Genomic DNA, 17,065 nt, shown 5'->3' on the forward strand with positions numbered 1-17,065 from the left:
CAGTTCGCAGTCTCGGGCCCCTTCGCCAGTCTCTGCTTCCACCCCCTCCCCCCCCCCCCCCCCCCTCCCCCGGCCCCCGCCCCCCCCCCCCCGACCCCAAGCGTCTGACCAGCTGCCCCCTCCCTCCCTCCCTCCCGCCACAGGCCCGTTCTTCCGCTACCGCACGTACCTGGACTGGCTGGAGCAGCCTTTCCCGGGGGCCGTGCCCAGCCTGCGGCCCCTCCTGCGCCGCGCCTGGCCGGCCCCGCTCTTCGGGCTGCTCTTCCTGCTGTCCTCGCACCTCTTCCCGCTGGAGGCCGTGCGCGAGGACGCCTTCTACGCCCGCCCGCTGCCCGCCCGCCTCTTCTACATGGTCCCCGTCTTCTTCGCCTTCCGCATGCGCTTCTACGTGGCCTGGATTGCCGCCGAGTGCGGCTGCATTGCCGCCGGCTTCGGGGCCTACCCCGTGGCCGCCAAAGCCCGGGCCGGGGGCGGCCCCACCCTCCAATGCCCACCCCCCAGCAGGTCAGGCAGTGGGAGGGAGGCCTCCCCAGACCCGGCAGGCCCCATCAGCACAAACTGGCCCTGCCCCTAGCAGGGAGGAGAGTGGGGGAGCAGGGGGGCGGGGTCACCACCTGTTGTCAGTGCAGTGTCGCCCCTGACCACCAGAGCCCACCTGCCCCTGGCCTAGGGACCTGCCCCTCTCCTAGGGAGCAGCACTCCCGGGACCTCCCGCTGCCCCTTGTGCTTGTCCCCTCTCGGGATGGTGGACTGCTGTCTTTTGTCAGGAGAAGGAAGGTGGCTTCTTAGCGACCATGTGCCTCCCCTATGTCGCCATGGAAGTGTCACCCCAGTAACTCCTTTGTTCTGGTTACTTGGGATACCATCTTTGGGCTGGGCTGGGCCCACTCTTTGTTGCTAGGGCAGTGGTTCCCTAGCAACTGGCCTGCCCCTCTTTGCTAGGGAAGCGGTTCCCTAGCAACCGTGGTCTGTCTCTTCCTGCCCCGGGACTGGCTTACCCCCACCCCCACCCACCAGACTGCCCTTTGCTGCTAGAACCCCGCTCCCCTTCTCCCCAGCCATGGGGTGCCCTGGCAGCCTGCACTTTCTAAGGAAATGGCATCCCTGAACGTGCTGCCCTCTAGCGAGGGTGGGGGTGATACTCCTAGCCACCGCAGGTCGCTTTCCTACCATTGCCTGGGACATACCCTGGTAATGATGAATTGACCTGGTTAACAATGTCAGACCCCCCTCCCACCCCATGCCAGTAATTAGGGGCGTCTTGTTGCTAAGGAAGTGTTGTACCTCCGTTGCTAGGGAAATGATGCTCCCAGCAACAGGGAATGAACCTCCCCACTGTTCTTGGCAACCAGCGGTGGCCTTCTGCCTGGGGCTAGGACTACAGGGAGCAGCCCATTTATGCAAATTATGAATTCCTCCTTTCTCAGGTGGGGCCATCCCCTAGTTGTCATGGACAGCCATTCCATTGGGGGGAAGCAGCACCCCCACACAATTTTGGCCACTGCCCTAGTAACCATGGTGGACCTCTGGTCACTAGAGAGGGTGTCTCCCAGAAAAAGTCAAGCAGGAATTGAAGGCTTTTCTAAATATGCTGGGCCCTGCTCTCAGTAGATGGCTCCTGTCCCATTATCAGAAGCCACCAGCGGTTCCAGTGGGGGTGGAATGTTCACCACTGCTGGGATTGTTGGCACCAGGGACTCAGGAACCACTGTATTGCTGGAGATGACACTTCTTCAACAGTCATAGGGACCAATAGCCACAAAGGGCCCTTTCTGGAAGCGTTTCTAAACATCCCAGGCCTTGTTGCTAAGGAATGCCCTTTCCCTAGCAACAGAGACCGGCCAGGTGTCACGTGGGTCTAGAACATCTCCCTAGCAACCACAAACCCTCTCCTTGTTAGGGATGCTCCTTCCCTAGCAATCACAGCATCTGGACCACTTAGAAGGGACCACACCTGGAGGCCCCTGGGAATGTAGTGAGCTTGGCTGCTGAGGAATGGCCTTTCCCTAGCATCTAGAGCAGTGAAGGGCCAGGTTGCTAAGGACTCGTAGCTTAGCAACTATAGCCCCTCCAGGCCTTTGTTGCTGCTGCAGCCCCCTTACCAAGAGGAGGAGGACCCCGCTGTTGGTGAACTGTGCCCCCCCCACCCGTCTTCCCTCCCCCAAAAGGCTCCCGCTGAGCTACCCTCCCCTGTTGCCCTAGCACACGTGGCAGCCAGAGCTCTTCCCTGGCCAGGATCCCCTCCTGAGCGGCCGGGGCTGGGACAGGAGCCAGCGTCGGGAGGGGGCGTGGCTGAGCTGCATGTATGTCCCCCACCCTCACCCTCCACCCCCCCAGTCCGGAGAAGGCGGCTTCGCTGGAGTACGACTATGAGACCATCCGCAACATCGACTGCTACGGCACGGACTTCTGCGTGCGGGTGCGGGATGGCATGCGGTACTGGAACATGACGGTGCAGTGGTGGCTGGCGCAGTATATCTACAAGAGCGCGCCCGCCCGCTCCTATGTCCTCAGGTGAGCTGGCCGGCCCCTGGGGAAAACACGAAACTACAGCTCCCGGCAGCACGTGAGGCTGCCCACGGCTTTCCTGCAGGCCGCCGCCCCTGAGGATCATGGGAGTTGTAGTTTCTTGAGACTGGTTCCCTGCTGTGGCTTCGCGTTGCTCCGGGGCTAGACCGCTCCCCTTCCCTGGGCCTCAGTTTCCACCTCTGTAAAGGCGGCCTCCTTCGACAGAAGCAGCGTACTGAATCTTGTGGACTCTGGCCAGATTCTGGAATCCTGGCCCCGCCAGCTCCAGAGAAAGCTTACTGAGTTAGGGGGCCTGTGTTTGTTCCAACTCTTGAATGGGGGGAATGATGTAAAGAGCTACATAGTTCACGGTGAGGGCGAAGCGCGGTAAAGTGTGCCATGTCCTCACTGTGGGGCCCGCTATGTGAGGGGTCACCGCATCTTAGCTTTTTCTCTTCACTCATGTGGTATTTCTCCGGTGGGAGCCGAGTGTGGCCATTGTGCTGTTCGCAGCCTTAGGACACAGGACTTGGGAGGACATGGAGGCCCAGCGAGGTGATCTAACCCACCGGCATCCCTCGGTCTTCCCAGAGCCGGCAGATGAGGCTGCTGGGGCGCGGCTGACATGTCTCCGCTGGAAGCAGTTGCTCGTGGCCCCAGGCGCCCCTCAGAGCCAGGCTTATGATGGGTGTGGGGAGGAGGAGGTGGCGTCCTGCCAGATGCTGGCTGTGGGGGACTAAGGGCCCAGAAGGGCCAGTCTGGGGGTGGGGAGATCTGGAGGGAGGTGGTTGCAGGAACGGGATAGGTGAGGGACCCCGTTGGGTCTGAGGTCACCGAGCCCAGGGTGATGGTCACGTTCAGCCAGGGTTACTGGATGGGGCATTAGATGGATAACATTGAAGACCTGCAGGAGAAGGTCAGGGTAAGAAGTGGTCACTCCAGTGTTCTCAGGTGGTGGCGATACCAAAAGCTCTGGAGCTGAGCATCGGGGCAAAGCCCAGTGTTTGCATTAGAGGTTTTCAGCTGGGAGCCATCATCCCACAGTCCGGGGGGCACTGCTGGGAGGTGCTGCTGGCAGCCAGGGGTTAGAGGCCCAAGATGCTGCTCCTCCAGCCTGGGAGGCACAAGACAGCCCGCCTATAGCACAGAATCATCCATCCAGGCCCCAAATGTCCACAGTGTGGAGATGTAGAAATCCTGGTGTGGACTAGGGACGAGGAGGAGCCGGCAAAGTCACAACCACTGAGCTAGGAAGACAGTCATGAAAGTGGGAGCCAAGTGAACCAAGTGTTGTGAGGCGGATGGAGGATCTCTTGTATCAGATGATGTACAACGAAGGGTTGTGTTGAGCAGGGCAGGAGGAGGAAGTCTCCAGAAACTTGAGCAGCAGTTTGGAGGGCAAGTGAGAGCCAGCTGGAACCATTGGAGGGAGACCGGAAAGAGGGAAGGGGTGGGGGTGGAGGGAACGTTGTTCTTTGGAGAGAGGTCACTGCACAGAGGAGCGGCCAGACGGGCGGGGGTGGGGGGTGCCGAGTAGGACCGAAGCCCAGAGCTCAGGTTCACCTGCGTGAAGTTCTGGGTGCCCAGCGCCTATTCGTGTGCGACCCACTGCCTTGCTTCCCCCTGTCGGGGACCCTCACCTAAATGCTCCCAACCCATAGGGCTCTTTCTCCACCAGAGGTAGAAAAGAAAGTTGTGTTCATGAATTAGTTTAAACCAGGCTGCGCTACACACTGAGAGGAACCCACTAGAGAAATCACCGCAACAGGAAGAAAGCTCCCCTTTTTATAGACCCGAAGACAAGGAAGAGCCCCCTTCCCCAGCCCAGATCAAAGTCCGTGGCACAGCCTGCTCTCATTTCTCCGTCTTCCGTGGAAGTGGGACCAGAGCCTGAATTTGTGGGTCATTAACGGAGAGCATGTTTGAGTCCATAAAAAGAGGGGAAAGTGATTGGAGATTTCTGAGTCTTCCTGAATTGGAAATTACACTGATCCCCAAAAGGAAGTGGCTGGGGGCTCAGGTTCTTGGGTCTTAAAGAAAGATCTGCTGAGAGGATTAACTGGGTTCCTGAAGCTCTAGAGTAGTGACTCCTGGGTCTGAGGGAGGAGGGGGCTGGGGGCTGGACTCCTGGGTCTGAGGGAGGAGGGACTGGGGGCTGGGCTCCCGGGTCCTGAGTCGCAACCTCTCCCCCCAGGAGCGCCTGGACCATGCTGCTGAGCGCCTACTGGCATGGCCTCCACCCTGGCTACTACCTAAGCTTCCTGACCATCCCGCTGTGCCTGGCTGCCGAGGGCAGGCTGGAGTCAGCCCTGCGGGGGCGGCTGAGCCCCGGGGGCCAGAAGGCCTGGGACTGGGTGCACTGGTTCCTGAAGATGCGTGCCTACGACTACATGTGCATGGGCTTTGTACTGCTGTCCCTGGGAGACACCCTCCGGTACTGGGCCTCCGTCTACTTCTGCGTGCACGTCCTGGCCGCGGTCGCGCTGGGGCTGGGGCTGGCTCTGGGCGGGGGCGGCCCCAGCCGGAGGAAGACCGCGCCCCCGGCCGCCAGCCTTGCCCCGGAAAAGCTCCGGGAGGAGTAGGCAGGAGTCAGCCGCCACCGCACTCCCTTTGCGCGTCAGTCTGGCCACCAAGCTTTTGGCTGGGAATTCCGTGAACCAGGCTGCTGTCTCCTTTCCCAGAAAGCGCTGAATTTGGCTGGGGGCCTGGAGAGGATTCCCGTTCCTCAGCTCGCCCCCACCCCCACCCCCGCCTCCGATGCAGCAGGGCGGGGGACTCCCCCTGCTCCCCTGCTGTCTGCCCTGAGGGCTCAGTAAGCTGTCATCCCTCCTGGAAAGTCAAGGTGTTGTCCAGAGGAGAATCTCCCCTTGTCCCCACCGCGGCGTCCAGAGCACGCTGCTCTCCCTGCAGCGCCCCCAGCAGGGACCCCCGGGGCCACGGGGTTTCCCAGACGGATTCCCCTTTCCGGGGCGCCGGCTGGAGGGCAGCTTCTGGGAAAGCCACCCTCTCTTCCCAGGCTTTTGCCCCACATTCACGGAACAGTGTTTCAGGCCCGGAAGGGAACATTACCCTCCCATTTCATAACGGGGAAACTGAGGCACCCTGGAGCCGGCCTTTGGACATGGTTCTTGCAGCTTCCATCTGAGCCACCTCAGGGTCACAGCGCTTCTGTCACCCTCTTGTCATTCTCTGGCCTAGAATAAGGTCGGAATGTGTGAATCTACTCCCCCCCCCCAATAAAATGTCTCACAAAGACCGTATGTGTGTCTGGGGGTGATCATAGGTGTGGGGCTCCCCCGGATGCAGGGTGATGGGCTCTGCTCCCAGGAGACACACGGGCATCAGGGGGTTTCCGTTCCCAGGGGACCTTCCGGAGCAGCCGTCGTCCTGATGGTACTCCCCGCCCCCAGCCACCTGGTGGCCAGGTACGGACCTGCCCCAGTCCCTGCCTTCCCTGGGGTAGTCCCCGCCCGGCTGGCCGCTGGAGACGGAAGCAGTTTCACCTGGGGCCGTGGAAGAGTGCCCGATGTGGGAACCGGAGGCCCGGGACTCCTCTGGAGGGTGGCCGGTACCCCGGGGAGCCAGAGCAGGTGCGGGAGTGGGGGGTGGGAGGACCCAGCCCCAGGGAGGAAATCCTGAGGGAGGCAGAGAAAGGAGGCCGGAACTCCAGGGTCCAGAGGGCAAAAGGGGGAGGGATTTCGATTCCTGGTAGTTTTGAGAGAGAGGGGAACCAGAGGATGGGGGTCCTGGGGAGGATTCTGGAGGTGCAGACTCTAGTCTCAAGGGAGGGGGGCCAAGTTCAAAAACTGAATAAGCTTTAAAAGGAAGCTGAAGAGTGGGCTTCTCAGTCCTGAGATAGTAGGGGCCTAGAGGGCCCACATTTGGGTGCTTGCGGGGCACGAGGCCCAGACTCCCGGGTCTGAGGGAGGAGGGGCTGGGGGCCTGGACTCCTGGGTCTGAGGGAGGAGGGGCTGGGGGCCTGGACTATTGGTCTGAGGGAGGAGGGAGCGGAAGCTGGGACTCCTACGCCCTCCCAGCCCCTGCTGTCCTGCCCCAGGCCCGTCCCTCTCTTCTGTGCTGAATGAGCTCCCCAGTGCTGCTACCCTTCGGTACCGAGGCCCTGGGGTTCTGCCATGGGGGGCATCAGAGGAGGAGGAAGAAGATGGAGACAGGAATATCCAGGCCATCGCAGAAGCTGCCCAAAAGGAGCTGGAGGAGCCCCTCCCCTCCCGGGAACTGCCCTGGCCCCTGCAGGCCCGCCGGGCACACAGGTGAGTCTCCTGTCCCACCTCCCAGCCAGGTGAGGGCCATCCTCAGGCTTGCTGGCGCTGTGTCTCCTTCTTACTGGGATTCTCCCTGCTTCTCTTGGCATCTTTCGTCCATGCCCTCGTCTCTGCTTCTCTGACTCCAAGAAGTCCTGTCTCCCTGACGCTGGGACTCTTCCCTCGGCCGGGTTCACAGTCTCCGTCTCTGCTCAAGCTCTTTCTCCCTGGGCCTGAAATCTGTTCTTCGTGTTTCCTTCTCTACAGTAAGTCTGTCTCTGCCTCCGGACTCTTCCTTCTTTCCCTCCCAGGTCTGCATGATTCACTGGGCTGGGGAACAATGAACGTGCTGGCCTCTAGGTCAGCACTGAGAGGTGCCCCCCCGCTATCCCAAGCACAGTGTCCTAGCAAACCTTTCGTAAACCTGCTCTGCATAGAGCAGAGTCCTGTGCGTCTTTCCTGAAAACAAAGAAAGCACTGGAACTTCGGGCAAGTGGGGAATACCTGTGGGATACCATATGTTCCCAGAAACAGCAGAACCTAAGAAGCAGGTGTGACGCCCTTCTGAGAATGGGGTCGTGTGTCTGGAAATTGTTTTCTGAACCCCATCGTTCTGGGGGTTTAGGGCATTTTGTCACACAGCCATGCTTGGTGAAATCTTTGGCCACTAGTGACAGGACGCACCACCCAGCCCTGCTTCTCTTCCTGCAGCTGCGGGAGAGGTCCCCTAGCAACCAGCCCCCACTCTTAGTTGGGGTCCAAAAACACCTCACTTATTTTACAAAAGACACATTTATCGCATCACTTAGGGCATCCCAGAGGTTTGCCAGGGACAGGGACAGAAACCAGATATATATTTATAAATCACAGGATCATACCTTCCTTTTTTCTTTCCCTTTATGACGTTTGCCTACAGAAAAGTGTACATGGCATTGTGTATACACTGAGAGTGTTCCCATGGTGAGCTCCCAGGCAGACTCCACAGAGGGCAAGAGACACCTCCCTGGGACCCAGAGGCACCCCACATGCTCCATATCACCCCCTTTCTCCCCACAGTGTCTCCTCCCAGACTTCTAGGATGAGCTCTCGTTTTCCTGTGGCACTTTGCCACCGACGAATGTGTCCCTACAAGGCAGGCTGCGTGCTTGCCCGGAGCTCTGTGTGGGGATCCCTGCAGTCTGAGTACCCTGCCAGGCTTCTGTGCCTCTTCCTGTCGGCCCGGGGTATCCCCAGTCACCAATATGCTGCCTTTGACTTCCTGGTCCCGCTCTTGTCTTGTTGCTACATTTGGGTGGTGTCCAGCTGGGGCTGCTGGGCCCTTTCTATTCTGCTCTGAATCTGTTTTCCTACCAGGCAGAGCCATGCCAAGGACCAGAGGGCTCAGAAATCGGGTTCCAGAGGCGAGCAGTGGGCCTTGTGGCTTCGGCGGTCCAAGGAGAAGATGAAGGCGGGCCTGCACACCTTGCAACCCTGGGCGTGGACACTGAAGAGAATCGGGGGTGCAGTGGGGTTGAGGCTGGTGTCTTGGGGCGGGTCCCACTCCCCGGTCTGAGGGAGGAGGGGCTGGGCTCCTGGACTCTGGGTCTGAAGGAGAAAGACCTGGGGGTCTGGACTCCTGGGTGTGGAGGAGGAGGGGGCTGGGGTCTGGACTCCCGGGTCTGAGGGAGGAGGGTCTGGGGGCCTGGATGCCCCAGTCTGAGGGAGGAGGCCCCAGACTCCCAACAGGGAAAGGAGCCCCAGGCCTCTCTGGCTCCCCCTGCAGGCCAGTTTGGCGCGGGCACGGAGTCCTACTTCTCCCTGCTGCGTTTCCTGCTGCTTCTCAACCTGCTGGCGTCCATACTTAAGGCCTGCATGACATTGCTTCCCACCTGGCTGGAAGGGACTCCCCCGGGTCCCCCGGGCCCTAACGCCTCCTCACCCTGCGGCTTCTACGACCCCAACCCCCAAGGCCTGGTCGCCTTCCCCACCCATCTCTTCAACCTGCTCTCAGGAGAGGTGCGTCCCTGGGAGAGCCCCTCTGAGCCTCAGGGCCCCCCAGTTCTGATCGCCCAACTGCATGGTGCGCTTTCCCTTTGCAGGGTTTTCTAGAATGGTCTCCTCTCTTCTATGGGTTCTACCCACCCCGTCCACACCTGGCAGTCACCTACCTATGCTCTGTCTTTGTCATTGGCCTCCTGGACCTGCTGCTCATCCTTCATCGGTCAGTAACACCGGTCCCCCGGGGCCCCGGGAAGCTGGGCAGAGACTAGTGCTGGGAGAAGACCCCTCCCCAAGGATCTGGAGTCTTGCTCTGTGATCCCTTTCTCTCAGTTGGACTTGAAATCACACTTAAAAATGCTTCATATATGCTAAAGACCAGGGACAATGATGGGCTGTTTCTCCTTCCTGGGGCTTAGGGGTTAGGAGGGGAAAGTAAGATAGTAGCTGAGCAAAGTGACCACCTCTTTTCTGGAGGGGCAAGTGCTCTATGGGAAACAAACTGGGGTGGTTCATTCATTCCCACAAGAAATACATTTTGAGCCCCTACTATGTGCCGGCCAGTGTTCTAGACAGTGGGCAAAACAGGACAAGAAACAAACCCGACTGATTCCTGCCCCGGTGGAGCTGACAGTTTATAAGCTGGAGACAGGTGAATAACAGCCATCCATACATGAGTCAGTGACGGGGCATGTAAGCAGGTGATCAGGGCTCTAGACACAGCAGGTGAGGTGGGCTGCTGTCTTATTAGGTGCCCAGGGCTGCCTCATTGAGACAAGACTTCTAAACAAAGCCGTTGAGAGGGAGAGGGATCGGTCAAGTAAATACCCGGGCAGAGAGCATCGCAGGCAGAGAACACAGCCAGAGCAGGGCAGGAGCAGGGTGGTGTGCTGGAGGTCACCCTGGGAAGCCTGTGGGCCCAGGGCAGAGTGGGTGGGGGGAGCTGGTGGGGCCCCCCCTCTGTCTGTAAAGGATTTGGAGGCTTTTGGAGGGAGATGGGACTCCCTGCAGGTTCTTGAGCAGAAGATCACCCTGATCTGATTTAGGTTTTATAAAGGATTCTTCCTTTCTGGCTCTGTGGAAGAGGGAGGGAGGGAGGGAGAAGAAGCAAGAAGGGAAGAAGGAAGGGAAGGGGGTAAGGGATGGACAAGCTCGTGGCAGGTGAATTGTTACAAGGCAGGAGACGGTGGCTGCTTGGAGCAGGGTGGTGGCAGTGGCTGATTTGGGGTCTTTCTTTTTTTTGTTGTTTTAATTGAATTTCTATTCCCCACTCCCAGCTTTCTTGAGATACAATGGACAGAAATAACATTGTGTAAGCTTAAGGCATACAAAGTGTTGAACTGATACATTTATATATTGCAACATGATTGCCTCCATCTCTAGCCAGTGTTGGGAGACAGGAGACATCAGGTCGTTTCTGTATCTTGGCTACTGTTGGTAATGTGGTGAATGTGGGGGTGCAGATGTCTCTTTGAGATCCTCTTCTCATTAACCTTGGATACATACCCAGAAATGGGATTGCTGGACGATACGGCAGCTCTATTTTAAATCATTTTTTGGAGGGGGAGGGAGACCTCCATATTGTTTTCCACAGGGACGCACCAGTTTACGTTCCCAGCAGTACAAGAGGGTTCCCTGCTCTCCACGTCCTCACCAACACGTGTTATGTCTTGCCTTCTTGATGAGAGCCATCCCGACAGGTGGGAGGGGATCACTCATTGGGGTTTGATGGGCACGTCCCTGCTGACCAGTGATGATGAACACTTGCTCAAGCACCCGTTGACCTTCTAGATGTTTGCAGAAAAATGTCTAGTCAGTTTCTCGGCCCCTTGAAAAATTGTTTTTTGCTGTTGGATATTGTCTGTGTTCTTTTTCAATGTTTTTTTCTATTAACCCCACTATCAGGACTGGCAAATATTTTCTCCTATTCCCCAGGAACATTTGTATTCACTCTGTGCAGTTTCCCTTGCTGCGCAGCAGATCTAATGCGTGGGGTCGCCCCGCTTGCCCCTGTCTACTTTTGTTGCTTGCGCTCTCGGTGTCCTGTCCAAAAGATCGCCCCCAAGGCAGAGGTCAAAGAGGTCTTCCATCATTTCTGTTTCTAGGACTTTTTTCAGCTTTAGGTCTTATGTTGAGGTGTGTAATCCGTTCCAAGTTATTTTTTGTGAGTGATGTAAGTGGAAGCGGTTTCATTCTTCTGTGTATGGCTGCCCAGTTTCCTCAGCATTTGTTGAAGACTGTCCTCCCCTCCCACTGAGTGTGTGGGCTCCCTTGTCAAATATTCGTTGTCTATTTTTTTTTTCATTTAAAAAGTATCTCACATATCCAGAAAAATGCAGAAACCCAAGAACAGAGGTGGGTATGTGGCCATCCGTATCAAGAAATAATACCTGACCAGCCTCCAGAAGCCCCCTCAAGACCTCAGGTTGCCACATATCCCCCTGAATTCCCCCCATCCCATCCTTTCTTTTCGCACCATGGACCACTTCCATCTGTTCTGTCCTTCATATAAAAGGGAGACTCTGGATGTATGTGAAGGGGAGAGCTATAGAGAGAACCACGTCAGTGGGGATTGTGGCTTTGGTGGGTTGATCCCGAAGTGGCGTTTGGACAAACCAAGGGACTAGTGAGTAGGTGGTCGCACACATGGGTTCTGCAGATGGGTCTGGACTGTAGGCACAGATCTGGGACACACTGGCATTCGAGCAAGATTAGGAGTTCCGCCAGGGGCAGGGCTGTGGTCAAGAAGGAAACCAAGGACTTAGAAAAGGTGGAGTGTCTCCTGATGCCATGCCTGGGACATCAGATGGAGGTCCCCCTACCTGGGTACACCTCACCACCCAGGAGCAGAGATGAACAGAGAGAGAGATAGAAAGCAACTTTTATATTAAAAAGCAAGTCAGTGATGTCCGTTCGGGAGCAGTACTATATAGAAAACCAACGGGAGGATATGATGGGGAAGAGAGAGCAAGGATCAGCAGTTTTTTGCTGATAAAGTCCAGATAAGAAACATGTTCATATTTTTGTTCATTTTCCAGCCATACGGTCTCTGTCTCAATTAAACTCTGCTGTTGTAGGACTAAGGCAGCTGTAGAGAATAAGCAACAGCAGCTGTGTTCCAATAAAACTTTATTTACAAAATCTGGTGCTGTAGTTTGCCACCCCCTGGGATAGAGAAAGCGTAAGAACCCTCATTAAAGGGAGCGGTCAGTGAAGGACTTGAAGAGGTGACCTGTAAGTAGAGACCAGAAGAGAAGGAACCAGTCAGGTGAGCAACTAAGACCTGGGCATTCCAGGCAGCAGGAACTGCACATGCAAAGGCCCTGTGGTGAGAAGAGGTTTGGAGTGTTCTGAGCTATGAAAGGCCAGGAGGAGAAGGTGCAGGGACAGTATTTGAGTTTCAGGAATTAGGTGGGGTCGAGATCAGGTGCGTGCTGGCTGGCTGTGCTACGAAGGAGCTTAACTTTCAAGGACAGGGAGAAGCTGTGAAAGAGGGTTTAAAGGGCAGGACCATCTGATCTGAATAAAAAGAAGGTTCCATTGGCGCAGGAACAGAATGGATTCAAGAGGGTGCAGGTGGAATCAGAGACTGGGGAGCAGGCATCTGTAATCATCCACTCGGGAGAGGCCAGGGGCTTGCACCAGGGCATTGAGCCTCTTGGCCCACTTTTCTCCGTGTTTTCCCCTCTCTCTGATTCTCTGTCCCCTCCCTGGGTCTTTGCCCCACCCCTTGGAGATCTCCCCTCCTTTCTCTGGGCCTTCCTCCTCTACCCCCTTCTCTAGACTTCTCTGATCCCTTTCTCTAGACCTCTTGCCTTCGTTTACTGTCCCCCTTTCTCTGAATCCTACCCCCTTTGGTCTCCAGTCTCCCTTCTTAATGCGTCTCTCCCCAGGGTCTTTGTCTTTCTTACTCTGGGTCCCTGTGCCCCTTTCTCTGGAGCTCTGTCGCTATCTGCTGGGTGTCTGTCTTCCCGAGTCGGCCCCTGAATCTCTCTCTTGGTCTCTGACTCTTTCTTTGCTAGGTGGCAGCTCGTCCAACGCCCAAGGTCCTCAGATTCATTTCCCCGTGTGTCCCATAAGAGGGGTGCCCCCGCACTCATGACTGACCCTCCACACCCTGTCTCCTGGCTCTCCCCTCCCTTAGCTCCGTGTCAGGACTCAAACAGACGCTGTTGGCCGAGTCAGGGGCCCTGACCAGCTTCAGCCACCGGGTGTTCACCGCCTGGGACTTCGGCCTCTGTGGGGATGCGCACGTGCGGCTGCGCCAGCGCAGTATCCTCTACGAGTTGCAGGTGCGCTTAGGGATGGGGGTGTACAAGCAGGTAGGTAGGGGGCGGGGCCAAGTACGTGGGCGGGGCCCCGAGAGGGGGTGGGACTCAGAAACGCAGGAGGGGTGGGGGAAAAAGGGGGGGGGGGGGGGGGGGGGGGGAGGGGGCGGGGCCGGAAGCTGCCAGAAGGAGCTTGATAAAACTGGAATTCCGTACAGGGCATGCGCGCTGGGCCTCAGGGCGCGGGGGCGTGAGGGGGGCAGGATACCGAGCACAGGTCCAGGCCTCGGGGGGGGGTGCGTGGGAGGACAGGCTGTGGAGCGCTAGCTCAGCCTTCAGAGGGCGGGGCTTGGGGGATACTGGGTGGGGCCTTGAGGGGGCAGGGTGTGGAGTGCTGGGGCGTGGCCTGTGGGGTGCTGGGTGGGGCTGTGGAGGGGCGGGGCCGGGAGATCTAAATTGTCCCCTAGAGGACCAAGGAGGCACTGTGACAAGGATTGTAGAATTCCTTAGAGGGGTGTTGCTGTATCAGTTCAGGTTGACAGAAGGCTTCTGTAGGACCTGGGGGAATTGAGCCCAAATGGACATCTTTCCTGGCCTCAGGTGGAGCTGGAGGAAGCTGTGGTGCGGCGCCAGGCGGCGGTGCGGACCCTGGGCCAGCAAGCCTGGATGTGGTCGGTGCGCATTCTGCTCAATCTGCTGGTGATTGCACTCCTGGGAGCAGCCTTCTATGGAGTCTACTGGGCTACAGGGGCCACTGTGGATCTGCAGGTGTGGAGGGTCCTGGGGGAGAAGGGTCCTGTGGTTCCAGCACTTACACTTGCAAGGTTAAAAGGGACTGAAGTCTATAATTCCTTAGGATCTTAGGAAGAGGGATGGGGTGTACGTTTGGACCTTGGACTTTGGGATGCTGGAGGAAGAGGCTGGGGGAGGATGTTCAGCAAGGTTCTGAAGGACCAGAACCCTAGGGTCTCTTTGCTTGGTCCCTCTCTTCCAGGAGATGCCCCTTGTCCAGGAGATGCCACTGCTCAAGCTTGGGGTGGATTACCTTCCGTCCATCTTCATCTCTGGGGTCAACTTCTTACTGCCACCTGTGTTCAAGCTCATTGCCCCACTGGAGGGCTACACCAGGAGCCGCCAGATTGTTTTTATCCTGCTCAGGTTCTAGCCTTTGGGGGTGTGCTGGGGATGATGGCAGGGCTGGCCTGAAGGACACTGGCTCTGATACATAAGCACGGAAATCCCCAGAATTCTGGACCCAGTGAGATCTGGACTCAAATCCTGATTCTTGTTCACAGAGCTTAGGTTTCTTCATCTGTGAAGTGGGGAGAACCGTGTGTTCCACACTGTTGCGGGTGGCGAGTTTCGGGTGAGCACTGGTCAGTGCTGATTCCTTTTCCCTTCCCCTTGCCAGGACCGTGTTTCTCCGCCTGGCCTCCCTGCTCGTTCTGCTCTTCTCTCTCTGGAATCAGATCACTTGCGGGGGCAAGGCTGAGGCTGAGGAGTGCAAAACCTGTGGCTACAATTACAAGGAACTACCGGTGAGAAGGAGAGGGGCCCCGAATCCTGGGTCTATGAGGGTCCTGACTCCAGGTTTGAGAGGAAGGAGGAGTTTAAGGTGCTAGAAACCCTCCCATTGAGGACAAGGGTACAGATGGTAAAAACAAAAACAAAACAAAAAAACTGAGGCCCCCCATGCCCCAGAGAAAGAATTGTTAGGCTCTCACACGCTTGTGATTTGGAGACCTGGATGCTTGCGCCTCTAGGTGCCAGGGTCCTGAGGTCTTCCTGACCCATGACTTCCTTCCTCAGTGCTGGGAGACTCGGCTGGGGCAGGAGATGTACAAACTCCTGCTGTTTGATCTGCTGACTGGCCTGGCTGTCATGCTGCTCATCCAGTTTCCTCGGAAGTGAGAGCCCCGCCCCTCACAGTGCCCCACCCCCTTCTCTAGCCCCGCCTCTGCTCCATCTCTTTGCCCTTTGTCCGCAGACCCCTCCCCTCTATTACCTAGTTACTTCCCTCTGCCCCCGCCCCTACCTCTAGCCCGCTGGGGTCGACCTCTGGACACACCCACTCCAGGACTTTGAAAGCCCCACGCCTATTCGATTTCTTGACTTCCGATTGGTGGGCGGGACGGCAGAGGCGGGGCAATGCGGGCCACCACGCCTCTGACTCGGCCCCGCCCTGTCCCGCCCCCAGACTGCTCTGCGGCCTCTGTCCCGGGGCGCTGGGTCGTGTGGTGGGAACCCAGGAGTTCCAGGTGCCCGACGAGGTGCTCGGGCTCATCTACGCGCAGACGGTGGTCTGGGTAGGGAGTTTTTTCTGCCCTTTACTACCTCTGCTCAACACGGTCAAGTTCCTGCTACTTTTCTATTTGAAAAAGGTGAGGAGTGTGGCGGATTCCTGGGTCCTGGAGGAGGATGGAAGCAACGGTCCCCAACTACTAGAAAGAGGAGGGGTCTGGAGGACAGATTCCTAGATGTGGGAGGAGGAGTTTAGGGCGTCTTAACTTGTCCGTCCAAGGGAAGAGGGGACCCAAACTCCCGGATCTGATGGCAGAAAAGGACTAGAGCCTTGCAGTTCCTGACTGAGAAGGGGCCAGGACTCCTGGGTGATGAAAAAGGACAGGCTAGGACTCACAGTCCTGTGTCTCCTTCTCGCCACAGTTCACCCTTTTCTCCACCTGCTCCCCGGCCTCCCGCACCTTTCGGGCTTCCACAGTGAATTTCTTTTTCCCCTTGGTCCTTCTCCTGGGTCTGGCCATCTCCGCCGTTCCCGTGCTTTATAGCCTTTTCCTGTAAGTGTGAGAGGCGCCTGCCCCCGCCCCCTCCACCCTCATCCAGGATTCTGAATCGCCGCCATCCTTGAACACTGCCTGTCTCTGCGCTCTTCAGGATCCCACCTTCCAAGCTGTGCGGTCCATTCCAAGGGCAGTCGTCCATCTGGGCCCACATCCCTGAGTCTATTTACACCCTCCCGCAGACCGTCCAGGACTTTCTCTTTTTCCTGGGGACCCAGGCTTTTGCCGTGCCTCTTCTGTTAATCTCCAGGTGAGGGAGCCCAGACTCCTGGATTTGAGTTTGTGTGCCCTGGGGACCCCACTGCCTCTTTCCAAGGGAGGAGGGGGCTGGGTCCTGGACTCCTGGGTCTGAGGGAGAAGGGAGCTGGGGGGCCTGGACTCCTGCGTCTGTGGGAGGAGGGAACTGGGGGTTCCACACTCCTGGGTCTGAGGGAGGAGGGAGCTAGGGGGTCCGGACTCCTGGGTCTGAGGGAGGAGGAGGGACCTGGGAGCTCTGGATTCCTGGGTCTGAGGGAGCTGGGGGGCCAGGGTCTCCTGGGTCTGAGGGAGGTGGGGCTGGGGGTCCGGATCCCTGGTTTCTAAGGAGCCATTACCCTGAAGATACTCCAGGAGCGTTCTGGCTTCCATTTGTCTCCTCTAGCATCCTGATGGCATATACCTTGGCCTTGGCTAACTCTTACGGACGTCTCATCTCTGAGCTCAAACGCCAGATAGAGACGGTGAGCCAGACTGGGTTCGTGGGAAGAGGTCCTGGTTATAGAAAGAAGTAGCGGGGGAGGTTTGTCTCACCTCTACTTCTCTTTACCCTTTACTCAGGAGGCGCGGAATAAGGTCTTCCTGGCACAGCGCGCCGTGGCCCTGAGCTCGGCCAGAGGGGCTCTCTGACCTCCCCAGCCTCCCTTTGTAAGTCTCCGGCACGTCGTCTCTAAGAGGAGAGAACTGGACAAGACCCCAAGCCCTCACAGCCCTGGAATTCGGAGATTTCCGGGGCTCTGAAGCTCCCCAACCCTGCCAGGTCCCTCACTCTCCGGCAAACCTCCTTCGCGCTTCAATAAAGGCAGCACAGGCTTCAGAGCACTCCTCGTAACTTGCATCCTGAGGATCGGGCTGGGGGCGGGTGAAGAGCAGGACACAGGCCAATCAAATGTAGAGGCCTCGAGGACCGGACGCGCATGCCAGCCAATCAGCTGCCGCATCCGGTAGCTTCGGGGCGGGGACACGTGATGGGCTCGGACGCTTGATAAGAGGCGGT

The 17,065-nt window shown here is 57.7% G+C and overlaps 2 protein-coding genes across 7 annotated transcripts in view; both read left to right on the plus strand.

Annotated features, from left to right (window-relative positions):
* The window catches only part of MBOAT7 (membrane bound O-acyltransferase domain containing 7), an 11,085-nt gene extending 5,317 nt beyond the window's left edge, over window positions 1-5,768 (plus strand). For all 5 annotated transcript variants that reach the window (XM_059381780.1, XM_059381782.1, XM_059381781.1 and 2 more), the window contains 3 exons: window positions 144-504; window positions 2,338-2,514; window positions 4,703-5,768. In XM_059381780.1, the coding sequence (XP_059237763.1) occupies window positions 144-504; window positions 2,338-2,514; window positions 4,703-5,090 (926 nt within the window). In that variant the 3' untranslated portion in view covers window positions 5,091-5,768. The remainder of the gene's footprint in view (window positions 1-143; window positions 505-2,337; window positions 2,515-4,702) is intronic.
* Window positions 5,769-5,942: 174 nt separating this feature from the next.
* On the plus strand, window positions 5,943-16,887 carry TMC4 (transmembrane channel like 4). 2 transcript variants are annotated; one of them, XM_059381775.1, is made up of 15 exons: window positions 5,943-6,098; window positions 6,566-6,779; window positions 8,124-8,269; window positions 8,533-8,765; window positions 8,849-8,970; window positions 12,892-13,039; window positions 13,616-13,783; window positions 14,010-14,173; window positions 14,427-14,553; window positions 14,825-14,922; window positions 15,213-15,396; window positions 15,680-15,810; window positions 15,908-16,063; window positions 16,454-16,532; window positions 16,630-16,887. In XM_059381775.1, the coding sequence occupies exons 1-15, from the start codon at window positions 6,035-6,037 to the stop codon at window positions 16,696-16,698; spliced, it is 2,103 nt and encodes a 700-aa protein (XP_059237758.1). In that variant the 5' UTR covers window positions 5,943-6,034; the 3' UTR covers window positions 16,699-16,887. The 2 variants fall into 2 exon arrangements, with proteins under 2 accessions (XP_059237758.1, XP_059237759.1); XM_059381776.1 differs by lacking the exons at window positions 15,680-15,810; window positions 16,454-16,532; window positions 16,630-16,887 and having other exon boundaries at window positions 15,908-16,057.
* Window positions 16,888-17,065: the final 178 nt, after the last annotated feature.

The sequence above is a fragment of the Mustela nigripes genome, chromosome 17 (assembly GCF_022355385.1).
Source record: "Mustela nigripes isolate SB6536 chromosome 17, MUSNIG.SB6536, whole genome shotgun sequence".
NCBI classification, from domain to species: Eukaryota; Metazoa; Chordata; class Mammalia; order Carnivora; family Mustelidae; genus Mustela; species Mustela nigripes.

Excerpts from the sequence above, each read along its gene's own strand:
- TMC4 (XM_059381775.1), top strand. The coding sequence starts at position 6,035 with ATGTGGGAACCGGAGGCCCGGGACTCCTCTGGAGGGTGGCCGGTACCC. Across the intron at positions 6,780-8,123 it reads CAGGCCCGCCGGGCACACAG|GCAGAGCCATGCCAAGGACC; the intron begins GTGAGTCTCCTG and ends TTTTCCTACCAG. Across the intron at positions 16,064-16,453 it reads CCTCTTCTGTTAATCTCCAG|CATCCTGATGGCATATACCT; the intron begins GTGAGGGAGCCC and ends TGTCTCCTCTAG.